At 39.6% G+C, this 22591-nt stretch overlaps 1 protein-coding gene and 1 pseudogene across 10 annotated transcripts in view; both read left to right on the top strand.

Moving 5' to 3' along the window:
* Ranbp17 (RAN binding protein 17) overlaps positions 1–22591 on the top strand; it is a 302529-nt gene that overhangs the window by 3678 nt on the left and 276260 nt on the right. For 8 of the 10 annotated variants that reach the window (XR_010055172.1, XR_010055171.1, XR_010055174.1 and 5 more), the window contains exons 2-4: positions 4957–5103; positions 9458–9548; positions 15479–15645. Coding sequence is in view for 5 of the 10 variants with exons in the window: in XM_063268960.1 (XP_063125030.1) it covers positions 4957–5103; positions 9458–9548; positions 15479–15645 (405 nt within the window). In the remaining 5 variants the exon portion in view is untranslated. Of the gene's footprint in view, positions 1–194; positions 278–332; positions 2265–4956; positions 5104–9457; positions 9549–15478; positions 15646–22591 lie in introns of those variants that run through there. The other 2 variants (XM_063268961.1, XM_017597247.3) reach the window with 2 other exon arrangements.
* On the top strand, positions 8415–9448 carry LOC108352172 (spindle and kinetochore-associated protein 2 pseudogene; annotated as a pseudogene).

Here is a 22591-nt window from a genome sequence, read left to right as displayed (position 1 = left end):
CAGTAATAGCAGTGTATAAAATGGGTCTCTGCTGTTGTTGGCTCAGGAATTTCTAATGTACAGTGCAGTGGTGGTAAAATAAAGTTTGCAAAGGAATTGAGAACCCTAAAGTTGAGGAGAATTGTGGTAGGTCATCAGAAGTTAACAGTGATTCATGGAAAACAGTCACTGAAATAATCCTCTTACAACTACAGGAGAAGCTGCTTGCAGAGAACTGAGTGTGGACCATTCATGGTCATTTGACATTTGAAGAAAATTGGAAAGGCAGAAAAGCTTGGTAAATGACTCCTCATGACCTGATGGAAATTTTTTAGAAAACTGAATTCATGTCTCTTTTAATCTTTGCAATGATGAGGCATTTTATTTTTTTTAATTTCTTCTTAAAAACTTTAGTGAACTCATTTCTTGATCAGATTGTGCCTTGTGACAGGAAAATGACAATTGCCAATGACTAGCTTAGTGGTTGGACTAAAGAGAAGCTTTAAAGCACTTCCCAGAGCCAAACTTGCACCATGAGAAGGCCATGGTCACTATTGGGTGGTCTGCTGCTGCTAGTCTGTCCAACTACCAGCTGAATCCTAGTCAGACCACTCTGTCTGAGAATGTGCTCACCAAATCCATTACATGTGCAGAAGAAAAGCTGCAGGGCCTGCAGCATTGGCCAGCATTCAGAAACGACCCACTCCTAGGACTGCATGCTGTACAATCGCAGCGTCTGTAGCTGAATGCACTGAGCGTGGCCTTCAGCCTTATCCAGCATGCTCGTCATGTTCACTTGACCTTTTGCCAACGATGACCCCTTCTTCCACACCTTGACAATGTCTTAAGCAAAAATCCACTTCTGTAATGAACAGGATGAAGATGTTGCTTTCTAAGAATTTGTTTAATTCCAAAGCATTGGACTTTACACTAAAGAATAAATAATAATTTTGCTACCTCTCACTGCAAAAATATGTTGATTTGTAGTGGTTCCTATTTTGATTAATAACATTGTTATGATTATTTAACACTCACAATCCAAATCTGAACTCCTTTTGTGACAACATAATACTGGATTCTTTGTTGAAGGAAGAGTTAGTTCTAAGAGACCCAGGAAAAAGCCTTCAGGCTTTTTAAAGATTTTGTTTTCAAAGATTGTTGAAAAGTTTGGGGGTTTTTGGAGTTGGGGAATAAAAGCCTTTGTACTGAACTATAATTGGCCCACAGTACAGGTATCCAAACTGCAGTAGAGTGAGTACTAAACTATAATTGGCCCATAGTACATGTGTCCAAAGGGTAGTAGGGTGAGTTTTGGTATATGTGTACATCCGTGAAATTGTCACTAAAATATGGAAATTGCTCACATAAGTTTCCCTGTGCTCCAACACCTTTTCTCTGTTCTCCTGGCTGCCACTGCCTCCCCTCTCTACTCCTTTGCTGTCCTTGTCACCCTGTCAAGGAGCCAGTGACCCATGGCACCAAGCTCAGCTCTACAGTGCTGCTCAGTGTGGCCCAGGGCCGGATTTCCCAAGTGCTGTAGTGAGAGGCAGGGCCAGCTCTCCAGAGTGCTGAAGCCAGTAAGCGGCAGGTCTAGTTCTGCATAGCCCTTGGTTATCAGCATGGTCCTAGGAGGTGGCTCAGAGTAGTCTCTCGTGGTAATAATCAACATAAACCCCTGCTACTGCGTGGCCAGACCCAGACTTGGCCCTCAGTGACAGCATGGGCTAGGACTTGACCATGACCTCGGGTGGTAGGCAGGCTACTCATATCAGGCTATTCCTCCCTCGAGTTTCCCTCTTGGCCTCTCTTCTCTTCATAGTATACAAACCATTCTGCTCATTGTAGTGACTCCCACTAGGGTCAGACCTCTGGATGTCTTCCCTGGGAAGCCCATGCTGCTTGGCCTGGCCAAGGGTGAGCCGCTTGATTCTTTCTGTCTGTCTGTCTGTCTGTCTGTCTGTCTTTATTTATTTATTTTAGATCATTATAGTAACAAAATTTGTTGCTCCCTTCCAATCTTTTATAAAATTTCATACTCTTCCTTTTTAATTTTGTACCACTTATTATTTATTAATAATTTTAAATATTGGGACTGGAGAGGTGTCTCAGTGCTTAAGATCACTGACTGTTCTTCCAGAGGACCCGGGCTTGATTCCTAGCACTCACATGATGGCTAACAAGTGTCTGTCTCCAGTTGCAGGGGTCCAAACCTTCTTCTGGAGGCAGTGCAACATGTGCTGCAAGGGTGGACATGCAAGTAAACACCATGTGCATAAAGATAAATGGTAAAGCACTCATGCATAGAAAATAAATCAAATAGTTTAAAACTAATATGAAACATCTTTGGAGAAAAGGGGTGATTGGCAATGTTGACTGAATACTAATTAATTATATACTTTTTTGTCTTAAAGTTTATTAAATCACTATAGCAAAGCAAGTGATATCTAGACATCTTCACAATTTTTTAATAGTGTCACTGAGATAATTAGACACCAGTGACTTGACTGATATTAATATCTATATATTTTAAATGATTTATTTTAGTTTTTTAAGATTTATTTATTCATTTTATGTACACTATTGCTCTCTTTGGATACACCAGAAGAGGGCATTAGGTTCCATTGCGGGTGGTTTGTGAGCCACCATGTGGTTGCTGGGACTTGAACTCAGGACCTCTGGAAGAGCAGTCAGTGCTCTTAACTGCTGAGCCATCTCTCTAGCCCCATCATTTATATTTTTAAATATTAGTTTTCTAGGTCCTTTGTAACACATTGCCACAAGTGGGGTGGCTTAAAACTCCAATTTGTTCTCAGTTCTGAAGGCCAGAAGACTGAGACAGAGGACAGATGGCTTGCTTCTGTCTGGAGGCATTGGCCTAGCTTCTCACAGTTTTTGACAGCGTTAGCACCTCTTGGTTTTAGATATGGCCTCCCAGTCTCTGCCTGTCTTCTTATGGCCCTCTCCTCTGCGTCTTCCTGCACCTCAAACTCCTTATCACCTTTCTCTTTCCAGAAAGTTAGTCTGGTTTTCGGAGAGACTGGTGACAATGGCCACCACAAGTATGGCCAGCTTCCATGTTCCTGAGGAGTATTGAGTTTGCAAGGAGTTGGGTGAGGGATGCAAATGGTGTTTTAGGGACGTGAACACTTCAAGAACATTTGGTGTTTTGAGCTCTGTATTTTACACTCAAATTTCATAGTGCTCTCAGAGTCGTAGGCAGGCACTCACATGTTCCTGTGTGTATTGGTGGATTGATAGAAGGAAGTCATACTTCATGACCAATCCTTATGTTCCCATGCACTTTCAGAGAAGGTTATACTGTACAGGAAAGGAAGCACTGTCTCCCACCTGACAGAGAAGACTTTTACTAATTTTCTTAAAAGCTTTGTCGATGGCCTTGAATTCTCAGTCTGACTGCCTCAGCCTCCTGAGTGCTGGGTTGTGGAAATGTGCCGCCCATGCCATTCCTCTGCTATAAAGATGCCAGTAATTGGGTTTAGAGTTGGCTTTAGGGCCCACTCCAAATCTAGAATGATTTTATCCAAATCCCTTAACTAAGATATTATAAAGACCCTATTTCTTTTCTTTTAATTTTATTTTTTCTTGGCTATTTTATATATTTACATTTCAAATGTTATCCCCTTTCCCCCTTCTCCCATACCCTCTCCCTTCCTCCTGCTTCTATGAGGATGCTCCCACTCCCACCCACCCACTCCCACCTCAGTGCCCTGACATTCCCTACACTGGGGAAACAAGCCTTCACAGGACAAGAAGATTATATTTATAGACTCTGGACCTGTCTTTTATGGGATATAGATATTTACGCACAGTGTTATTACAGTTAAGTTTATGAAGTACACTGGGAGCATGCAACTCTGCTGCTTGTTTGACTCTGACTGAAGCAGTGAGCATGGGACAGCACTCCTGCCTCCTCCCATGCACCAGCTTGCCTTGGCTACTGGGCTGTGGCACAGTAGGGAAGTGGGGAGTGTGCAGGAGCTAAGGTGGGAGCAAGGATGGGCATCAGGGCTCTCCTGCCTCAGTGCTGCCTGTGCATTTGACGGGTGTGAAGCCAAGTGCAGCTGTAAGCTGCAAACAGAAATTCCGGCCAGAACTGAACAAAATTGGCAGGTTTTTTTGGGAATATCCCATTATGTTCATTTGGCTACCTGGTTTTGAAAATCTCTGCCAATATTTTTGTCAAGTATGTAATTCAAGTTCCAAGTGAAATAATTTGTTTTAATAAATGGCTTTAACAAGATTCTCTTAAGCCAAGAGGGTGGCCGAACTCACTTTGTAGCTCATTGTTTTCATGTATTCTATTTATAGATAGAACCAGTTTGTCTTTGTGCTTATAAGATAAAAGCCTGTCCTTTAATTAGTTAGCGTGTGGTCAGATCAGAAGTGATGACGTGGTTCACCTGAAGCACTGAGTTCAGAAGGCCCAGATCAGCACACACAGTTAGCATTAGGTCCTTGTATAGGTGGCAGGGAACAACAAAGCCACATGAGTGGGGCTGTTGGCAGCCTGTGCGTGGTCTCTCTCCCACCGTGGTCTGCCCAGTGTCTCTTCACCAGGACTGGCCACTGTCTAAGGCCTTGCAGTGAGTACATTTGTTTTATCTGAAGCCCTGTAAATGCTGTTTCTTTACCCACACTGCCTTCTAGTCTGTTCTTCATGTGGCTTACCCTTCAGCTTTGAGGCACTCTGTAATTTTGAACATTTTAGCATATATGTAACTTAACCTTGTAAAGGAGAGAACCTTCCCCTCTACGTAGAGTTACACTGTATAACTGATTTTATAAGTAAACAATTTGGGAAGTAGGAAATGTGCTTCTTTTGCCACAGTATTTAAGTGCGTCATTAATTACTGCTCAGTAACTAGGTATTGAATGGATGTATATAAGCATCATTTCTTTATTTCCTGTTTTCTGTGTTTAATTATCTTCATTCAAGTCTCTTTTCTTTCTCTGAAGAGTTTGGCTGAGTTGGAAGCTCTGTGTACTCATCTCTACGTAGGGACCGATCTCAATGAAAGAATAGAGGCTGAGAAAGCACTCTTGGAACTGATTGACAGCCCAGAATGTCTCAGCAAGTGTCAACTTTTATTAGAACAAGGAACAGTAAGTATGGGATGAGTGACTGACGGGACAGGCCAGTGTTGATGATAATAGCAGTGGTTCATACTCGAAGCTTTTGCCACATCTTCCTGTTATTTTCTGTCAAAGGGGTTAAGCGGGAGGAACTGGAAAGCTGGGGACACAAACAGGAAATAGTCACAAGGTAAAAATAGGCAAGCAGTGACATAGGTTTTTGGTTCTTCTGTCTGGTTTTGCCTGGTTTTATGTCACATCTGATGAACCAGGGCCTCCTCCATGCTAGGAAGGCTCTCCACTAACTACCAAGTTACATCCCAAGCCTAACAATTACATTTCAGAAATAGAAAAAGAAAAGAAAAGAAAAAAAGACAATCTAAGTGTCAAGATTGTTCAGAAGAATGCTACCTGCTTCTTCATACCTTCATTCCAGATACTTATAGCTGTCCACTCAGCAGCCACTACGAAAAGAACAATCCACACTACTGACTTGTCCATGTATGTGCATGGATTAAAGTAGCTCACTGTGGAGTTAGAGAGGACATCTAATTAGAGGTCTGAAGTGAGGAGGGAATACTACAGAGAAACGGTGTTTACAGGAAAGGTGACAGACTTTTCATGGAGAGCCATGTAGTAGTTTAAGCTTTGTCAGCCAAAATTGGTATTTCATAACTATTTCTATAAAATAGAGAACACAAATATTCATAAAGTTCTGTTGGTAAAGTTGAAAATATAATCACTGATTATACTTCTATGTCATACTGGTTGGCTGATAAAAAATAAAACCGTTCTTTTGGGGGTTAATTGAGGCTTAAGGCTGGTGTTTTCTGTTATTAGACTTGACTGCAGATGTTCATAGTTAAATATATTTGTGCAGATTTGTAGTGAAATTCTTTCTTTAGCCAGGGCCTCACTGTGTAACCTTGTCTGACTTGGAACTCTATGTGTAGAACAGGCTGGCCTTGAATTCACAATAATCACCTGCTTTTGCCTTGAAAGTGCTGGTATTAAAGGCGTATGCTGTCATGTTGGCTAAAATCTTACATCGCTGGAAATCTCCTCACAAACCTAGGTGCTGTCAGATAGTCTGCTAGTGCGTTTTCCCTTCTCTTCTGCATTATATGTACCTCCACTCAGAAGTCATTTTTGGGCTTCTCTTATTAAATCCTCTTGATATTTGCTATTTTGTCTATCGTTATTGCAGATTAATAATCCTTTTCAACTAAAAATTAGGTAGAACGTCCTCAGTTGTATTTTCAGATACAGAAATTTTCCTTACGTTGGGATCGGTAGCTATGTGCTACTGGGAGTGTCACTGGGAATGGAGACGTCAGTACTTGTGTTAGCTCTTCTCAGTGTAGGAACTTGTGAAGTGTATTGGCAGTGTTTGTGACACACAGTGTTAATTGCTGCTGGAGTGACTTGTGTGCCACTTATTCTGACATCCCTGTTCAAGTGCTGTGTCCCTTCACATTAAACACGAGGCTGGACTCTGAGAAAACAAGCTTATTGTATAAGGTAATTTCTACAGCTATTTAGTAGTGAAAATATGGCTTTATTTTATTTATAAAATTTTATTCTCAGCCCTGAGCTTAAAAAGAAGAAAGAGGAATACAGTTTATTTAGGATTAGCTACTAGTCTGCTTTGCTGGGGGGAGGGGATCAGGGTATTCAGCACCCCCTTTTTGCTAAAATCTATAGAGTAGAAGATGAGTCACAGAAGTAAATGACCCCCTCGCTCACTGACTTAGGAGAGATTCAGATATTCATTCCCGAATAAATGCTAATAATAACAATAGTAATGTGAATGATTCCAGCTTCACAATGATTCAGTTGTTGTTGTTGTTGTTGTTGTTATTATTATTATTATTATTATTTACAAACTTTGTGAATTTGACCAGCTAAGCCCTTTTTTGCTTCATACACTGTCGCCACAAGTGTAGCAGATTCTACCTAAGGTTTATATTTAATTAGCGTTTCCTCAGCTCCTTTAAAAATATTCTGGCCTACAGTTCCACAGACTCTTCATAAAAGGCAGCAGTTCTTGAATTACTTCCCTCACCCCTGACTTCTAGAATGAGTGGATGGCAGGAGTCTGTAACATTAACCACAGAAACAAGTGTTCGTAACATCAGCATTCATTGAAAGCTAAACTAACCTTTGCCTCACCTTTGAAGTGACTTCTGGTGTTCAGTGTCCTCATCTCTGAGCATTTGTTGTCTCTGAAAGGCCGGGAAGTTTGTTTTCTCTAAGTGTAGGGAAACAATGGTGATTAGTTCATCATTTGAAAGCAGCTTCCCTTACTTAACTAATGAGCCAGTTGTAAACTGATTTTGGTTTGTAGACTTTTTTTTTAACTTCATTCCTTTTAAAAATGCTGTTCTGACATAGATTGTTTCAGAATTCAAAAAGTCTACCAACTTTCTTTGAGTTGGGAATATTGTTATGACTGCTTAGATTAATTTTTCACCCAATATTCTTTTAGGACAAGGTTACTGCCCTAAAAGGCAACTGAGAAAGTATTGGTTTGCCATCTAATTTAACAACGTGCCTTCTGGGGTTGGGGATTTAGCTCAGTGGTAGAGCGCTTGCCTAGCAAGCGCAAGGCCCTGGGTTCGGTCCCCAGCTCCGAAAAAAAGAAAAAAGAAAAAACAAAAAAACAAAACCAACGTGCCTTCTAAGTTAGATATTTAAAGTCCACTTTTACCTTTGGTATGGGGATACACATTGGTTTAATGGAAAGTATGTGTCATGGTGACTTAGTTCCCATGACACTTTAGACAGCAGCTGGACTTCAGCACACACAGAGTTGGTTTTAATTATATATGACGTCTGCCATGGACCACAGGTAAACCCTGACTAAGGCTTTACACACCGAACATCACACTGGAGTTCACGTTGTATCTGTTTTTTTACATGTTAACAAAATACTGTTTTTAAATTGTTTTCAACTGTTTAAAGTTATGAATACCATTTTTAGCTCACAAGCTCTGCAAAACTAGAAATTGTTTCATAGATTTTTTTTCCTAACTTGTAGTCTAGAGAAAAAAACATTTTGGCAAGAAATTTATAGGAATGGGATGATATATGAACTGAATGTTGAAAGATGAACATGTATTTATAGAGTTCGAGAAGATTGGTGGTGAGGCTAGAGAGATGGACGAGTGGTGCTAGAGCAGCACATCAGGTGCTTCATAACTGCCTATGGCTCCAGTCCTGGAATCTGGCATCCTCTGGCCTCTGCGAGAACTGCACATGTGTGGTGCACATAAGCTTGAGAGCACACATGCATAAACACAAGTTAAACATACAAATCTTTAAACAGAAATGAAAATTGATGGCCACAGTGTACTGTCAGACATAAATCAGAAGGAGCACAGAAATCATGGCAGGAAGGCATTGAAAAACTCTTGAGGGAGGAGTGTCAGCTATTCAATGTGGAGGCAAAGGTCGAAAAGCTGGAACTGATGTTCCAGAAAACTGGTTCTGATTTGGATCACCTTCAGTATAGGCTGGGACATGAAGTCAGGACTAATCACCCACATTCAACAGGAGAGAAAAGTACAGTTGTAATTTTAAAGGAATTATCATCAGTGAAGTCTTAATATCAAGCTTTATGTGCACACTTTAAGGCAGTTTCTGTTGAGCAAAAAGAGACCAAGAGCTGCATTTGTGCTATTTTGAACAAGATAGTGGCCATGATACAAGAACTACAAAAGCAGACAAACCTGACTAATTCTACTGACAGAAGAGGAGAAAGCTGTGACAGAGCAGTTAAAGTCTCACATGCCAGACTTACAAAACGGAACTTTAAAAAGGAACTTCGATGGAGAAAAGATCAGTTCCAAAGAGATTCAGCAAGGTGTCTAGAAGTCGGGGGCTAATGAGGAAGATTGAGATTTTCCTTGACTGACAAGATCATGATGCATTTCATATGAGAGGAAATTGTAGGAAGGGTAGGTATCATAAGGCTGAAAACCAAAAGAATGGGATGGGAACACAGAAATGTAAATACTGATTAAAAACAAAACTCTTGTGGACACAGCTTCTGGAGCATGGAGCCTGGGGCATTTGGAGGTGGAAGGAGAGAGCAGCTGTGCAGGACTGCTAGGCCGTGTTAGCAGTGTCTTAGCCGGCCTCTCCGCACATGTTCCTTTCCCCTGACTTGCTGCTTTTGACATGGCTATGCACACCTCCTTCAGCTACGGTTTTTACGAGCGATTGTGTGCATTTGTCATGTACATAGGTGCATTTCAGGAACATCTATTTTACTCATCACAAGTCTCCTACTTTGGAGAAGTAGAATTGTTTTTGCTTAGAAAAATTTAGTATAATATTCTGACTATTCTATCTTTGTAATTTTTATTACTGTTCTTTACAGACATCCTATGCTCAGCTCCTTGCAGCAACATGTCTTTCAAAACTTGTTACCCGAATCAATCCTTTACCTGTTGAACAGAGGATAGACATCAGTAAGTGATTCGTTAATTTTTTTAAAACCAATTATATTTTAAAAATAAAAATTTTCTTTTAAATTTGCTGAGCTTTTATTGAGCTTATAATTGAGCTTGTAATTTAGTTTTATTATTATTTTAAGATGGGTAGTTAAGTCTTATTCATGCAGTGATAATGATATAATAGATAAGACCCTATAATTGTAAAATTATGTTAATTTAATGATAAATTATATTTTGTATATGTGGTATTTGATTTTCACTATTATATTTTATCCTCCAAATAAATTAATGAGTTATTCTCATTTTGCAAATGAGTAAACCAGATATGATAGGCTCTGACTTGCTCAGGATCACATACCCTGGAAATAGTAGAGTTCTTTAAATCTGCTAAATCTGTGTAGAGTCCAGTGCTCTTAGTTGATGGTCAATTGAGTGCCCCGAAAGAAGCCAGCTCTGTGTTGCTCAGGTTGCTATACCATAATCGGTTTGGATGCATTTAAAACGCACAGCTGATTCCTGCTCACAGTAAGAACATTGGTACTGTAGAGTAGCACATACATGTTTTGAGAACAATTTACATTATATATATGTGTAACTGTAACCTTGTGTTTCATATAGCAAACCTAATAATGCGTATAGGAGATTACTTTTTATAATAGAAACAGATTATTGTCTCATTCTGTTCTGCAGACTCAAAATTAGTGTAGTTTATATTTTTGTGTTAGAAAAGTGAAAATATCTGATGTGTTATAAATCTTTAAGAGCAAAATTCAGAAGTCAACGCTATCCTAGGATGTAGTTCGCTTCCTTTTCTGATAGTGGCTGCTGGCCTTCAGTCTGCAGAAAGTTCTACACTTAAGACTGCAAATGAGATGCATTTGCATTTTTTAATTTTAAATAACTGGTTCAAACAGTGTAAACCTGAGTCATGACTTAGGACATATCTTAAATAGATTTACATTTTTTTAGAACACTTTTGGATTCTTAGCAAAATTGAACAGAAACTATAGAGTTTCCTTATACTCCCTGCCTCATTATGGGTAACTCTCTGCTTAGTATATATGTTCTCTAGATTTGGATAACAAACAACGGCGTGTGTCTGCCGTTATAGTAGTGTATAAGTAGCTTCACTCCCCTAAGAATCCTGTGTTCTGCTGACTCACCCCGATCTTTGAATGCCCTCACTGTTTCCTTTCCGCAGTAGCATTTAGGGAGAATTGTAGAGTATATAGCATTTTCAGATTTCCTTCTTTATTTGTAATAAGCCATGCCTTTTCATGATTGGACTTAATGATCTCACTTCTTTTTAGTTATGAATAATACCCTTTATTGTCTGATTGTACCTAAGTGAAGAATATTTTAGTTGGTTCCAAAGTTTGAAGAAATTGTGAGTAAAGTTGCTCTGGACAGAGCAGGCGTGCATGGTGCCTTGTATGTGAGACACCGAGGTCAGAGGTCTCACGCTTGAGACCAGCCTTGGAAGGAAGGTCCTGTTTGGGGGTAGGAGGAGGGAGCACATGAACTAAATGAAACCTGAGTAATGGAGAGAGCACTTCTTGCTTTGTTCCTGAACTTGGGAAACTTTTTAAATGTAAATTTTTAAATGTGCTGTCATTTGCAGTTGCTGCTTTCCGGTGGTACTCTAGGTCAAGTGAGAAAGCTCCCCTCCATTGTTCACTGAGCTTTCATTGTAAATGAACGTTGCATTTCTTACATGCTTTCTTCCATCTATTGATACTGTACTGTGGTTTTCACTCTGTAGGCTGTTGATGATTTTCTATGTGGTGCTGGCCCTGCACATCTGAAAGGAAGCCTTCTTTGTCCTGCTCTTTAATTCTCAATACATTCTTGAGTTCAACTTGCTGGAATGTTGAGAACTTTTACAGCTCTTTTCAAGAAAGACAATTGGTTCTTGTACTGTTTTCAGTTTGTATATTAAGATAATTTGGGGAACAGATTGTAATTAGAGGTTGAGTGCTTGCCTAGGATTCATTCTTGGATATGTAATAAAATAGGTAATAAAAGAAGATAACTTTAGACTAAACTAAGTTAAATAGGTTTCTCTCTACTTGTTTTTCTTGGCAGATATTCCCTAAATGTTCAGTAGTAATTACCAGTGCACTCATCTGGGTCTGGTGGAAGATAACCAGTGTCTTAGTGAGGGTTTCCACTGCTGTGAAGAGACGCCATGACCAAGGCAACTCTTATAAAGGAAAACATTTAGTTGGGGCTGGCTTACAGTTTCAGAGGTTCAGTCCAATACCATCCTAGGAGGAGGTATGGCAGTATGCGGACAGGCATGGTGCTGGAGAAGGAACAGAGAGTTCTACATCTTCATCCAAAGGCAGCAGAAGGACAGATTCTCTCTTGCAGGCAGCCAGGCGCTCTTAAAGCCCACCCACACATGGACATACTTCCTCCAACAAGGGCACACCTCCTAATAGTGCCACTTCTCATGGGCCAAGCATATTCAAACCACCACAACTGTTATTATTTCCTGTTGTGTCACTGTGACCAGACTACACAGGAGGATGACTCAAAAGAGGACAGGGTGATTTGGCTCATGGTTTTATAGCGTTCACACCATGGTTGTCTGGCCCCATGTGCTTGGGTACAATTGGCATTGGGGTTTGTGGCACAGACCAGAGGTCTTTACTTCTTTGTGGATGGGAAGTGGGCGGAAGAATAATGGCAGCACTCATCCGGCCTTCTCCTCCCACCTATTTTATTCTATTAAGGTCTCAAGTCCCTAGGCTGCTACTTCAGCAGTTCTTCCCCTTGGCTGATCCTCCCTGGATCACAGACAAACCCACAAGTGTGCTTCATCAGTCTGAGGTGATTCCAAGTCAGTCAAGTTGACAAGGAAAATTATCCATTGTACTTAGTAATTACTGAACAGATTTCCTTAATAGTTACAAGCATTCAGATGATTTATTTAACTTACATTTTAAAAATAGTAACACTTTTTTTAGAGTAAGAGACATGGGTATTAATTTATAATGATTTGACTTTGGATTTTTTATAATACTTTGATCCTATATAAACAGTACTTCAGAATATGAATTTTAATCTTTTCTTATGTTGGTGATGTGAGGTAATATACTCTTGTGATACTGGACAGTGGCAGTAAGCTGCAGCTTTCTGCTATCCACCAGGGTGAGCAGTGCTATGCTACACTGTGATGCTACACTGTGATGCTACACTGTGATGCTCGTGGTCACGTGCAGTAAGTGAAAGTCACCTGATGATGGTTTATTAGGGTTTTACTTCAGCACAAGCTGAGCAAGGCTGGGATGTTGTTCAGTTGGTGAAGTGTCTGTCTAGCGTACATAAGTTTAACCCCCACTGCACAAACTGGGCATGTGGTGGAAGGCTGGAATCTCAGGGCTTGAGAGGCAGGATCATCAGACTTCCAGGGTCATCCTTGACTGCATAGCAAGTTCAGGGCCAGTCTGTGACACTTGAGATCCTGTCTCACACACATAGAAAAAGTTGAGAAGCATTTGTGTTCTTTGAGAAAAGTGATGAGCTGGGCAGTGGTGGTGCACACCTTTAGTCTCAGCACTCGGGAGGCAGAGGCAGGTGGATCTCTGAGTTTAAGGCCAGCCTCAAAAACAAAACAAAACAAGGATGAAATATGGGGAGAAAAGAAAATAGAATTATATAAGAAAATTTCACCTAAGAAATGATGTTTTCTTTTAGATATTTTTAGTTTGAGTAAAGAAGTCCTGTTTCTGTCAGCCAATAGAGTTTTTGTCACGACATGGTATGTCCAATGGGCATGTATAATAGTAGACATGTGAGTTAAAATGAGAAATGTGTAGAATGCCTGAACAGTCACTTCGTATTTTCACATCAACTCCAGTCCTCCCTCTGAGATGGCACACTTGTAGTAACCTCTCCCTCCCGCGTAAGCACCATTGCCCAGTTCTGTGCTCACCACACTTAATTTCTACCATTGCTAGTGTAATTTAACAGTGCCCGCCCATTATCAGTCATATACATTACCTAGCACACTACTGAACTAGTAGTTTCTTCTTAAGCTCCTCATTGAAGAACCAACCTTGTTTAGGTGGCCTTACATCATCATCAGTTCCATCCAGTTTCTTGTGTCACAAGGTCCTCCTCTCAGGCCAACTTATCTCTGCCTTGGTGTGTGTCCTTCCGTGGTTTCTCTAGATGTTATTATCCTTTTCATCTTCAGACAGATGTGTGGTTTAGATTTACTTGCTTTTATAAATCAGTCCCCTCCCTTGCCTTCTTTCTTCTTTTCAACTTACTAAGCCACGATACACATTACATCATAAATTGAGTTAAATGCTTGCAAAAATGTCAGCATAGCAGAATCAATCTGTTATAAGCTTTTAGTAGAAAGCTTTAGTAGATGTGTGGCTGTATGAACATTCTCACAGTTTGGCTCTAGAACATTTTTATCACCACAGACGGATCATTTAGAGGCTCTTCGCCCCCACCCCTACTGTGCTTTCTGCTTGTATAGCTCGACTTTTTTGTAAATGTTTCACAGAAATGAGATCATAGCATATGTATGTAGTGTTTTGTACATGTTTTCCTAAGCGAAATGGTGTTTCAGCATGTCAGTCAGTATAGCCTTCCTTTTTATTACTATGGCTTTAAAAAATTAGTTATTTTTATTGTTCGCACTGGTGTTTTGCCTGCATGTATGTCTGTGTGAAGGTGTCATATCCCCTGGAACAGGAGTTACAGGCACTTGTGTGCTGCCATGTGGGTGCTGGGAATTGAACCCATGTCTTCTAGGTGAGCAGTCAGTGTTCTTAACCACTGAGCCACCTCTCCAGCCCCTACATATGGCTTTCAAGCATCCGTTTACTCGTAGTTGATGAGCTTGTTGACCATTTGAGTTTCACTTCTTGTCACTGCAAGCATTTACACTTGGAACATTTACTCCTGAGTCTTTTTATGGTTCAGTTTTGCCCATTTTTCTGTGTAGAACCCTAGGAATGAAGTTACTGAGTTATAAGGAAAATTTGTGCAAAGTTCTGCGAAGTTCCAAACTTTCCCAACTGCCTGCAATCTATCTGGTGTATAAAGGTTCTGATTGTCCCCACCTTCACCTTCTAATTCTTTAAATCCAGAACCATCTCTCCACATCTCTCTGCATACTTGCTGGTCTTTGGTTTCTACCCACAGTATATCCTAAGCTCCCCAGATAGAGATGACCACTCCATTCTTAATGTGTTCTCAGGTTTGAAGGTGTTTTCACTGAAGCATTTTTAGTTGGGTAACTTGCAATTGATTTTGCCTTGTTAACTTTTTTTGTAAGCATTACTTTAAATGCTTCAAAAATATTTTGTGTACAAGCTTATCAGTATTGTATGTTATTATATCTTTATGTCACTTAATTAAGATCAGGTTTTAAAAAAATAGTTATAGTCTTTTAGCCTTACAATGAGCATTTACTTACTTAGTCATTGTAACATGTATGTGTTTCTACAAGTGACTTGCTGTACAGTGCTGCACAGGCCTCATGAGAGAAAGAGGATTATGAAATCAAGGGCAGAATTGTAGGAAATGTTTGGTAGAGTACAGATTAAGTGATTTAGAAACACAAGTAAGCATCTGAGGCATACACTTTCTGTGCTATATTATATTGTACTACTTATATATTTCTGTGCCACTTAAATAGCTTGGTTCATTTGGCTTGCAGCTTTCTGCATTGGCCTGTCAGGTTTTTGCATGTGACATCTACAAATAAAAAAGTTGGTATTCATATTAGACTTAAATTAACCCAAGATTTATTAGACTGTAGTTGAAAAAGCTCATGTTTTCCGAATAAATCTTAGAGAGTCTCCTGTATAATACGTGCACACTTTGATCGCTTATCACAGAGCACGCCATTGCTCCCTTCACAAGATTTGCATTCCGTTTCTCAGAAGTTGGAGTGGTCACTGATGTTTTCTTTATAGGAAACTACATTCTGAATTATGTGGCATCCCAACCTAAGCTGGCTCCCTTCGTCATTCAAGCTCTTATTCAAGTCATTGCTAAACTCACTAAGTTGGGGTGGTTTGAAGTTCAGAAAGACGAGTTTGTTTTCAGAGAAATCATTGCTGATGTGAAGAAATTCCTCCAGGTAAGAAGGCACGGGTTAGTACCACCTTAGTGTTAGAGCGTTGCCTAGCGTTGCTTGGTTCTCTGTGGTAACACTCTTATTTACCATTTATTATTTGTCCTTTGGATCCTTTGTTATTTATTGTCAGTTAATAAAAATACTATACCTGAAGAATGAAAATAACCATTGTTTCTAAATTTAAAATGTGCTTTTATTTAACATATGTGTACTGTACATATACATGCAATATTTATGATGATTTTCATAATTATTCAATTTTCAAAATAGCCTTAGGAAGTGAGAAAGCTGTGATTTATGTTGAGTAGCTTACAGCAGGTTACAGAGACCTAGTGAGGCGTAACTGGGACTCCAGCAAGTCTTTTGACAGCTTTTTATCCCACACCACATCACCTAGAACATTTTTCTAAGAAATGTTCGCAAGTGAATCACGAGAGCATAGCATATGATATAAATACCATTAATGCATGATATAAATCGTATCATTTTATACCTAATTTACACCAGTTTGGGTATTTAGATTGCAAACAAGAAAGAACAGAAACTTGCAGGGATGGCCCCGCTCCTGTTCCATGTTGGAATTCTAGCTTTGAGACAATAGAGAGACCGGGAGGCTATCTGAGGTTCCTTTGCCTCTTGCTTCCTTTGTAAATAATTTGGGCATTTAGTGATAGACATTTTTATATCTGTGTGATTTCAAAATTGCAAGGTGGTTAAGTTGGTGTCAAATTTAAGAGTTCTTGGCCTGGAGAGAAGGTTTAGAGGGTAAAAGTGCTTGCTGGGCCAAGTCTGATGATCATTGTGAATCCTCAGAGCCCACGTAAAAGCTAGACACAGTAGCACAAGCTCCTGTAATTCCAGGTGTTTAAAATGAAAAGAAAGAGATTGGAAAGAAAGAAGGGAGGGAGGGAGGGAGAGAGGGAGGGAAGAAGAACAGTCTTCAGACTGTCAGTTAGTCAGAGAGAGCCACACTGTGCAATTTTATTGAGCGAGTGCACACAGGGTAGCCATGATTTAGTACGTAGGAATTAGGAGGACCATAAGGATTTAAAATGCATTGTCGATGCTCCCAGAGTTGATCACTGGTGCTTCTGAGATAACAGGAACTTAATTATACCTAGTAATCATGTTGCTTAGTTTCTGTACAAGTTAGCAGGAATGACCAACTGTGAGATGAGATGTACAAAGCACATCTGGGCACACTTTTGGACTACTGCATTGTAATTTGATGCTGCATTTCTTAATTCCATGCTTTCCAGTATGATTTTGTAATAGGGTAATTTGTTAGTAATGTGCACATGAGATATGAATTGAAGGAGGTTTTACAATTAAATTGTAAGCTAATTAGAAACATCATGGAAACTATACCATATTGACAGTCATATATTTACCTTACTACATTGGGTACTCTAGATGTCTTCATTAAGGCACCTAATGACTCCATACACGTGCACTCTTCAATGATATTAAAAGAGCCTAAGTGATCTTTTCTGATATTAGATCAAGAGATTTAAATTAGTTTCTAAGCCACTTATTAATTATTGAATGCAGCTATCATAGTAGGCCGCAAGCAAATTTTTAGAACAAAAAACGTTTTTTCCCATTCTTAAGATTGTAGAAAAAGTACTAAATTAAATGTTATTTTGAAGCTTAGTTTATTATGTGTTGTAAATGCTGGGAAACTCTGTATACCATGATGCGCATTTCTAAGGTAGGTATGCATTTTCTCCTTGACTCCATGTACCAAAACTTGTCCTTTAAAAAATGAATTCAAAATTCTTTTTTCTTTTTTTTTTTTTATTAACTTGAGTATTTCTTATATACATTTCGAGTGTTATTCCCTTTCCCGGTTTCCGGGCAAACATCCCCCTCCCCCCTCCCCTTCCTTATGGGTGTTCCCCTCCCGACCCTCCCCCCATTGCCGCCCTCCCCCCACCAGTCTAGTTCACTGGGGGTTCAGTCTTAGCAGGACCCAGGGCTTCCCCTTCCACTGGTGCTCTTACTAGGATATTCATTGCTACCTATGGGGTCAGAGTCCAGGGTCAGTCCATGTATAGTCTTTAGGTAGTGGCTTAGTCCCTGGAAGCTCTGGTTGCTTGGCATTGTTGTACATATGGGGTCTCGAGCCCCTTCAAGCTCTTCCAGTCATTTTTCTGATTCCTTCAATGGGGGTCCTATTCTCAGTTCAGTGGTTTGCTGCTGGCATTCGCCTCTGTATTTGCTGTATTCTGGCTGTGTCTCTCAGGAGCGATCTACATCCGGCTCCTGTCGGTCTGCACTTCTTTGCTTCATCCATCTTGTCTAATTGGGTTGCTGTATATGTATGGGCCACATGTGGGGCAGGCTCTGAATGGGTGTTCCTTCAGTCTCTGTTTTAATCTTTGCCTCTCTCTTCCCTGCCAAGGGTATTCTTGTTCCCCTTTTAAAGAAGGAGTGAAGCATTCACATTTTGATCATCCGTCTTGAGTTTCATTTGTTCTAGGCATCTAGGGTAATTCAAGCATTTGGGCTAATAGCCACTTATCAATGAGTGCATACCATGTATGTCTTTCTGTGATTGGGTTAGCTCACTCAGGATGATGTTTTCCAGTTCCAACCATTTTCCTACGAATTTCATAAAGTCGTTGTTTTTGATAGCTGAGTAATATTCCATTGTGTAGATGTACCACATTTTCTGTATCCATTCCTCTGTTGAAGGGCATCTGGGTTCTTTCCAGATTCTGGCTATTATAAATAAGGCTGCAATGAACATAGTGGAGCACGTGTCTTTTTTATATGTTGGGGCATCTTTTGGGTATATGCCCAAGAGAGGTATAGCTGGATCCTCAGGCAGTTCAATGTCCAATTTTCTGAGGAACCTCCAGACTGATTTCCAGAATGGTTGTACCAGTTTGCAATCCCACCAACAATGGAGGAGTGTTCCTCTTTCTCCACATCCTCGCCAGCATCTGTTGTCCCCAGAGTTTTTGATCATAGCCATTCTCACTGGTGTGAGGTGAAATCTCAGGGTTGTTTTGATTTGCATTTCCCTTACTTATGACTAAAGATGTTAAACATTTCTTTAGGTGTTTCTCAGCCATTCGGCATTCCTCAGCTGTGAATTCTTTGTTTAGCTCTGAACCCCATTTTTTAATAGGGTTATTTGTTTCCCTGCGGTCTAACTTCTTGAGTTCTTTGTATATTTTGGATATAAGGCCTCTATCTGTTGTAGGATTGGTAAAGATCTTTTCCCAATCTGTTGGTTGCCGTTTTGTCCTAACCACAGTGTCCTTTGCCTTACAGAAGCTTTGCAGTTTTATGAGATCCCATTTGTCGATTCTTGATCTTAGAGCGTAAGCCATTGGTGTTTTGTTTAGGAAATTTTTTCCAGTGCCCATGTGTTCCAGATGCTTCCCTAGTTTTTCTTCTATTAGTTTGAGTGTGTCTGGTTTGATGTGGAGGTCCTTGATCCACTTGGACTTAAGCTTTGTACAGGGTGATAAGCATGGATCAATCTGCATTCTTCTACATGTTGACCTCCAGTTGAACCAGCACCATTTGCTGAAAATGCTATCTTTTTTCCATTTGATGGTTTTGGCTCCTTTGTCAAAAATCAAGTGACCATAGGTGTGTGGGTTCATTTCTGGGTCTTCAATTCTATTCCATTGGTCTATCTGTCTGTCTCTGTACCAATACCATGCAATTTTTATCACTATTGCTCTGTAATACTGCTTGAGTTCAGGGATAGTGATTCCCCCTGAAGTCCTTTTATTGTTGAGGATAGCTTTAGCTATCCTGGGTTTTTTGTTATTCCAGTTGAATTTGCAAATTGTTCTGTCTAACTCTTTGAAGAATTGGATTGGTATTTTGATGGGGATTGCATTGAATCTGTAGATTGCTTTTGGTAAAATGGCCATTTTTACTATATTAATCCTGCCAATCCATGAGCATGGGAGATCTTTCCATCTTCTGAGGTCTTCTTCAATTTCTTTCCTCAGTGTCTTATTGTACAGATCTTTTACTTGCTTGGTTAAAGTCACACCGAGGTACTTTATATTATTTGGGTCTATTATGAAGGGTGTCGTTTCCCTAATTTCTTTCTCGGCTTGTTTCTCTTTTGTATAGAGGAAGGCAACTGATTTATTTGAGTTAATTTTATACCCAGCCACTTTGCTGAAGTTGTCTATCAGCTTTAGTAGTTCTCTGGTGGAACTTTTGGGATCACTTAAATATACTATCATATCATCTGCAAATAGTGATATTTTGACTTCTTCTTTTCCGATCTGTATCCCCTTGACCTCCTTTTGTTGTCTGATTGCTCTGACTAGAACTTCAAGAACTATATTGAATAAGTAGGGAGAGAGTGGGCAGCCTTGTCTAGTCCCTGATTTTAGTGGGATTGCTTCAAGTTTCTCTCCATTTAGTTTAATGTTAGCAACTGGTTTGCTGTATATGGCTTTTACTATGTTCAGGTATGGGCCTTGAATTCCTATTCTTTCCAGGACTTTTATCATGAAGGGGTGTTGAATTTTGTCAAATGCTTTTTCAGCGTCTAATGAAATGATCATGTGGTTTTGTTCTTTCAGTTTGTTTATATAATGGATCACGTTGATGGTTTTCCGTATATTAAACCATTCCTGCATGCCTGGGATGAAGCCTACTTGGTCATGGTGGATGATTGTTTTGATGTGCTCTTGGATTCGGTTTGCCAGAATTTTGTTGAGTATTTTTGTGTCGATATTCATAAGGGAAATTGGTCTGAAGTTCTCTTTCTTTGTTGTGTCTTTGTGTGGTTTAGGTATAAGAGTAATTGTGGCTTCGTAGAAGGTATTCGGTAGTGATCCATCTGTTTCAATTTTGTGGAATAGTTTGGATAATATTGGTATGAGGTCTTCTATGAAGGTCTGATAGAATTCTGCACTAAACCCGTCTGGACCTGGGCTCTTTTTGGTTGGGAGACCTTTAATGACTGCTTCTATTTCCTTAGGAGTTATGGGGTTGTTTAACTGGTTTATCTGTTCCTGATTTAACTTCGGTAGCTGGTATCTGTCTAGGAAATTTTCCCTTTCCTGAAGGTTTTCAAGTTTTGTTGAATATAGGTTTTTATAGTAAGATCTGATGATTTTTTGAATTTCCTCTGGATCTGTTGTTATGTCTCCCTTTTCATTTCTGATTTTGTTAATTTGGACGCACTCTCTGTGTCCTCTCGTTAGTCTGGCTAAGGGTTTATCTATCTTGTTGATTTTCTCAAAGAACCAACTTTTGGTTCTGTTGATGCTTTGTATGGTCCTTTTTGTTTCTACTTGGTTGATTTCTGCTCTGAGTTTGATTATTTCCTGCCTTCTACTCCTCCTGGGTGTATTTGCTTCTTTTTGTTCTAGAGCTTTTAGGTGTGCTGTCAAGCTGCTGACATATGCTCTTTCCTGTTTCTTTCTGCAGGCACTCAGCGCTATGAGTTTTCCTCTTAGCACAGCTTTCATTGTGTCCAATAAGTTTGGGTATGTTGTACCTTTATTTTCATTAAATTCTAAAAAGTTTTTAATTTCTTTCTTTATTTCTTCCTTGACCAGGTTATCATTGAGTAGAGTAGTGTTCAATTTCCAAGTATATGTGGGCATTCTTCCTTGATTGTTATTGAAGACCAGTTTTAGGCCGTGGTGGTCTGATAGCACGCATGGGATTATTTCTATCTTTCTGTACCTGTTGAGGCCCGTTTTTTGACCAATTATATGGTCAGTTTTGGAGAAAGTACCATGAGGAGCTGAGAAGAAGGTATATCCTTTTGCTTTAGGATAGAATGTTCTATAAATATCCGTTAAGTCCATTTGGCTCATGACTTCTCTTAGTCTGTCTACATCTCTGTTTAATTTCTGTTTCCATGATCTGTCCATTGATGAGAGTGGGGTGTTGAAATCTCCCACTATTATTGTGTGAGGTGCAATGTGTATTTTGAGCTTTAGTAAGGTTTCTTTTACATATGTAGGTGCCCTTGTATTTGGGGCATAGACATTTAGGATTGAGAGTTCATCTTGATGGATTTTTCCTTTGATGAATATGAAGTGTCCTTCCTTATCTTTTTTGATGACTTTTAGTTGAAAATTGATTTTATTTGATATTAGAATGGCTACTCCAGCTTGCTTCTTCTGACCATTTGCTTGGAAAATTGTTTTCCAGCCTTTCACTCTGAGGTAATGTCTGTCTTTGTCTCTGAGGTGTGTTTCCTGTAGGCAGCAGAATGCAGGGTCCTCGTTGCGTATCCAGTTTGTTAATCTATGTCTTTTTATTGGGGAGTTGAGGCCATTGATGTTGAGAGATATTAAGGAATAGTGATTATTGCTTCCCGTTGTATTCATATTTGGATGTGAGGTTATGTTTGTGTGCTTTCATTCTCTTTGTTTTGTTGCCAAGATGATTAGTTTCTTGCTTCTTCTAGGGTATAGCTTGCCTCCTTATGTTGGGCTTTACCATTTATTATCCTTTGTAGTGCTGGATTTGTAGAAAGATATTGTGTAAATTTGTTTTTGTCATGGAATATCTTGGTTTCTCCATCTATGTTAATTGAGAGTTTTGCAGGATACAGTAACCTGGGCTGGCATTTGTGTTCTCTTAGGGTCTGTATGACATCAGTCCAGGATCTTCTGGACTTCATAGTTTCTGGCAAGAAGTCTGGTGTGATTCTGATAGGTCTGCCTTTATATGTTACTTGACCTTTTTCCCTTACTGCTTTTAATATTCTTTCTTTATTTTGTGCGTTTGGTGTTTTGACTATTATGTGACGGGAGGTGTTTCTTTTCTGGTCCAATCTATTTGGAGTTCTGTAGGCTTCTTGTATGCTTATGGGTATCTCTTTCTTTAGGTTAGGGAAGTTTTCTTCTAGGATTTTGTTGAAGATATTTACTGGTCCTTTGAGCTGGGAGTCTTCACTCTCTTCTATACCTATTATCCTTAGGTTTGATCTTCTCATTGAGTC

This window comes from Rattus norvegicus, chromosome 10 (assembly GCF_036323735.1).
Source record: "Rattus norvegicus strain BN/NHsdMcwi chromosome 10, GRCr8, whole genome shotgun sequence".
NCBI classification, from domain to species: domain Eukaryota; kingdom Metazoa; phylum Chordata; class Mammalia; order Rodentia; family Muridae; genus Rattus; species Rattus norvegicus.
This window is presented reverse-complemented; position numbering and strand designations above follow the sequence as displayed.